At 59.3% G+C, this 4,796-nt stretch overlaps 2 protein-coding genes and 1 pseudogene across 2 annotated transcripts; 2 read left to right on the top strand and 1 right to left on the bottom strand.

Annotated features, from left to right (window-relative positions):
* Positions 1–39: 39 nt before the first annotated feature.
* ACA1_275170 (Hypothetical protein) lies at positions 40–196 on the top strand (the record flags this gene model as incomplete). Its single annotated transcript, XM_004333882.1, has 1 exon — positions 40–196. A coding segment is annotated over one exon (157 nt), but the record flags the coding sequence as incomplete, so codon positions are not given.
* Positions 197–346: 150 nt separating this feature from the next.
* ACA1_275160 (carrier superfamily protein) lies at positions 347–2,279 on the bottom strand (the record flags this gene model as incomplete). Its single annotated transcript, XM_004333881.1, has 8 exons — positions 347–474; positions 590–704; positions 840–905; positions 1,002–1,098; positions 1,219–1,471; positions 1,603–1,744; positions 1,912–2,085; positions 2,223–2,279. 8 exons carry the CDS (start codon positions 2,277–2,279, stop codon positions 347–349), a joined length of 1,032 nt encoding a protein of 343 aa, XP_004333929.1.
* A 227-nt stretch (positions 2,280–2,506) lies between these two features.
* On the top strand, positions 2,507–4,787 carry ACA1_275150 (annotated as a pseudogene).
* Positions 4,788–4,796: the final 9 nt, after the last annotated feature.

Here is a 4,796-nt window from a genome sequence, read left to right as displayed (position 1 = left end):
CATTGCCAAGTACAGCAAGTGGCTGGACGAGCAGCAGGAGGCCGAGGTGTGGAAGCTGATCAAGGCCTCGCTCGACGCCTACGCCAACAAGGTCAACCAGCGGGGCGACAGCGCGTTCGACCCGATCTTCCCCGTCATGGTCTCCCTCGGCAACTACTTCCTCGAGAGACAGCGCACCGGCGGTCCCCTCTCCTGATAGCACTTGCCATGTGGTGGTCACCACCTTCATCCTCATCACCACAATCACAACATCAACCCTTGGAGCACACCCACCATGAAGATGGAGAAGACGAAGTAGATGATGGTGATGATGTTGGTGATGATGATGATGATGGTGAAGAAGAGGTTAGAAGAAGGAGGGACAAAGGTGTGGCTTCTCCTCCTTGAGCCAATCCAAAAATCGTGAGGACCGTTCGTAGGTGAAGAGCGCCACGGCCGATCCTGGGATCGCGCGCATCATCGTCGGTCCAATCCCTGAATAAATAACCGCGCATGGTCAGTGTTTGACACACGACGCACGCCGCGCGCACGCACACACACACGACACACGACACAACACACACACGACACAGCGAGGGATGGCAGGTACCCCGGTAGAGTCCTCTGACTCCCTCCTCCTTGAGCACCTCAACGAACATCTTGAAGATGGAGGTCTGCTCGGTGGCCTGCTTGATCTGGATTCGACTCTTCACCGTGTCCATCGGCTGTGCGGTGTGTGCATTTCGTGCGTGCGTGCGTGCGTGTGTGTGTGTGTGTGTGTCGTGCGCGTAGTGCGTGTGTGTGTGTGTGGGCCATGAGTCTTGCTTTTCAGGAGTGCGAGAAGACGAGTGTGGCCGTACGTAGGGCACGCCCCAGTATATGCACCCCGCACAGCCGCCGGCCAGCAGCTGAATCAGTGGTGGAGCCTGTCATCGTTGCAAAGGAATGTGAGACGCGCACGCACAAGACACACTCCGTCAGAGGCCAAGGTGACGAGAGTGCAGAGGCGGAAGGGGAGTTACATCAGAAGCGTCGCCTGCGTCCGCTGCTAGCGTCCGGCACACGGTCTCGTACGTTCCGAACCACAGCGCCGTACCCACCAACTCCCGAAAGAATGTGCTACACACACGCACACGCACACGCACACGCGACACACAACACGCACCCACGCACCCACAATATCGCACACGGCACACAGTGAGTAGCTGCATGCAGTGCCCGATTGATGATGGTGCGTACCTCCACCAACCGCGCCAGAGCCCGGGGATTCCTTCGGTCTTGAGGGTGTGCATGATGCAGTGCATGGTCCCTCGATACCGCAGCTGCTGCTGTGCGCCGCCCGCCGCCGCGGCCGACATTGCCGAGGCCGCGGGCGGGGTCGCCCCCCGAGCAGCAGCCCCGGCCGCCGCGTGACCGGCTTCGCCTCCGGTCTGGACTTGCAAGCGGCACTTGATCAGCTCCACCGGCGTAAGGAACGTCGCCGTCGCCACGCCTGCGCGTGTGTGCGGTGTGAGCGTGTGCGGTGGTGTGTTCTGGTGTGTGTTCATGTGTGTGTGTGTGTGTGTGTGTGTGTGTGTGTGTGTGTGTGTGTGTGTGTGTGTGTGTGTTCGTGTTGTTGATTACCGGCGATGCTGCCGGCGAGACAGACGCGTGGAAGGCTGACGTGGTGGGTCTCGGGGTCCATCAGCGCCTCCTTGGCCGCGTTGTAGACCACGAACATCGATGCCACCTCCATTGCCGACCCTATCATCGGACTCGGCAGACCCTGCACTCACCATCACACCGCACACACCACCGCACACGCACACGACATGACACGCACACGCATACGCACACGCACATGCACACGCACACGCCGCATGTAAGCAACAAAGTGGGGTTGAGTTGAAGAGAGTGTTGAAGTGAAGTGAAGTGATTGCAAGGTCGCGCGACCTTGTAGAGGGCGGTGAAGCCCTCGCGCCGGAGGGTTTTGACGAAGCAGTCCCACGGGCCGTTGAACTCGGGCACCATCGCGCCGCTGGGCGACATCACCTTCGTTCCGGCCTGCACCCGCACCTTGATGGTGTCGAAGGGCTGCTCCACGAACTTGCAGACTATGCCAGACACCTACACCGGCGTAGAGGGACGAAAGGATGAGGGTTGGCCAATCTTGACGATGAGGCTTGGCCAATCTTCAGAAGTTGAAGATGCATTTGTAGAAGTACAAGAGATGAGGAAAAGAGGCTTGGGACATGGATGCGTACCGTGCCGGTGAAGAGGGTGCGTGCTACGGAGAATGATTTCTCATCTGAGTGCGACATCTCCAACAGCAGCGAATCTTTGTATCGAACTCGATCCGCTGGATCCGCGGTTGTGTTTGGTGAGGTGTTGAAGACCACCAAATCTCGCGAACTGCAGAATGATCGCCACAAGATGAGAATCACGTGTTCCTGGAAAAAGAAGGAAATTGCATTTCAACAACCATTTCCTTCCATTAACACTGCAGCCTCATTGGCTAATCATTCCCTCCCTTATTTTCGAGGCTGTGATGAAGTGGTCGGGCGTCTTCCTCGCGCTTGTGGTGCTGGCCCAGCTTCGCCTCGAGGCCGCCGCGCTCCACAATGGCGTGGCTCGCCTCCCGCCCATGGGTACCTTCACTTTTTTCATCTTTCCGTCTTCGTTCTTTGACTGTTCTTCATCTTCATCTTCTTCGTATGTATTGTGCCCGACAACTTTTGAGCAAAGGCTGGTCGACTTGGTGCACGGAGAACGACGTCTTGCCGTGCTACGACGACTTCTGCAACGAGCAGGAGATTCGTTCAGTCGCCGACGCCATGGCCGCCAACGGCCTCAAGGACCTGGGCTACAACTACATCGTCCTCGACGACTGCTGTGCGCCTCCTCCCCTCCTCCTCGAGGCGGCGATTTGTTTGGATCACCCCCTCGGTGCCGTGATTGGCTGACGCACGCAAGCTCGGTCGGTGGCGGTGGGAAAAAACAGGGGGAGGAGGTCGTGACGCGCAGAACAACATCATCCCGGACGCCTCGCGCTTTCCCTCCGGCATGAAGGTCGCGTGCGCCTGCACTGTGTTGTGCGTGTGTGCGATTGTGAGCAGTGTGTGCGGCGTGTGCGATTGTGCGTGTGCAGTGTGTGGGTCACTCTGAGGCTGATGCTTGGCCTGCCTTTTTTTCAGAACTTGACGGACTACATCCATGCGCGCGGCCTGCTGTTCGGCGTGTACACCGATGTGGGCACTACCACCTGCCGCGGGGGACGGCCCGGCAGGTACCCTGTGCCAGTTCTCTAACGCCCCTTCCTGCGTCAGTGCACAACTCACCAATCTCGCGCGTGTCGTGTACGATCGCGTGCGCAGCTGGCCGTTCTACGAGCAGGACGCCCGCGTGTTTGCGTCGTGGGGTACGGTGGCTGGCACGTTGCATTCCTGTAAGTGTTGATCACATTTTTGTTGATGGAGCATTTCGTTTGGCCTGGCCAGGTCTCGACTACGTGAAGATGGACTGGTGCCACGAGCCCAGCGGCTTTACCGCCCAAGAGGTTGGCTCAACTCTTCTCGGCTCCCCCTCCCCCTTCCCTCCGTGCCCCGGAAGACTAACGCTGTTCGTTCTTCTTCGTTCTTCTTCGTTCTTCTCTTCATTCTCTTCATTCGCTTTTCTCTTTCTAGCTCTACACCAACATGAGCCAGGCATTGAACAAGACGGGGCGTCCGATCTTCTTCAGCATCTGCGAGTGGGGTCGCTACGACCCCTGGACCTGGTGCGTCAGCCTGTGGTCATGCTGGTCCCTAAGGCGCTGCTCACCGTGGTGGATTACTACCACTACCATGACAGGGGCATGAAGGTGGGCAACAGCTGGCGTGTGGGCCCGGACCACCTCCCCGTGTGGTGGACGCCGCCGTTCCAGCAAGACCCCGGCCAGGGACAGGGCACCGCCAACATCATCGAACACATGGCCGGTCTCTCCTCCTACGCTGGTCCTGGCGGCTGGTACACACACGGCACACGCAGCGCACGCACGGCACGGCACACACGGCACACGCACGCACGGCACACACGGCATATACACTGACGCCATGCTCAGGAACGACCCTGATTTCCTGATGCCGGGCTACTGGTGGCTGTCGGAGAATGAGCAGATCAGCGAGTTCAGCTTCTGGTGCCTGTGGGCCTCTCCGCTGATCGTTGGCACCGACGTGCGCGTACTGTCCGACAAGAAGCACATCCTCAACAAGGAGGCCATCGCCGTCAACCAGGACAAGGTACGTGTTGAATGCGTGTGTGCGTGTGCGGTGTCGTGTGTGCGTATGTTCGTGTGCGATGTGTGCGATGTGTGTCGTGTGCGCTCTGTGCTATGACAGACTGACCTTCGGCCAATCTTGGCTGCAGCTGGGGATTCCGGGCGATCGTATCGCGAATTACACCAACGGCGGGCAGGTCTGGGCCAAGCCGCTCTCCAACGGGTCGTGGGCCGTGATCCTGTACAACCCCAACTTCTTCGAGTCCGTCGACATCCCCGTCTCCTGGGACCAGATCCGTGGCTGGCCGGTGCGTCTCTCTCTCGCGCGCGACACGCCCACCACCGCACACGCACACGCACACGCACACGCACCACCGCACACGCGACGCGACACAACGGCACACAACTGTATGGCTCACACCAGCAGGCAATGCAACAGGCCGGGAACAAGAAGGCGTTGGTGCGCGACTTGTGGAAGCACGAGAATCAGGGCGTGTGGGCTGTCGGGTTCCTGGGCAAGAGGGTGGAGGCCCACGCCGTCCGCTTTATCACGGTCACCCCCTACGGCGCATAAAAACAAACG

This window comes from Acanthamoeba castellanii, assembly GCF_000313135.1.
Source record: "Acanthamoeba castellanii str. Neff unplaced genomic scaffold scf7180000084773, whole genome shotgun sequence".
Lineage (NCBI taxonomy): Eukaryota > Discosea > Longamoebia > Acanthamoebidae > Acanthamoeba > Acanthamoeba castellanii.
The sequence above is the reverse complement of the archived record's forward strand: the minus strand, read 5'-3'. Positions and strand labels throughout refer to the sequence as shown.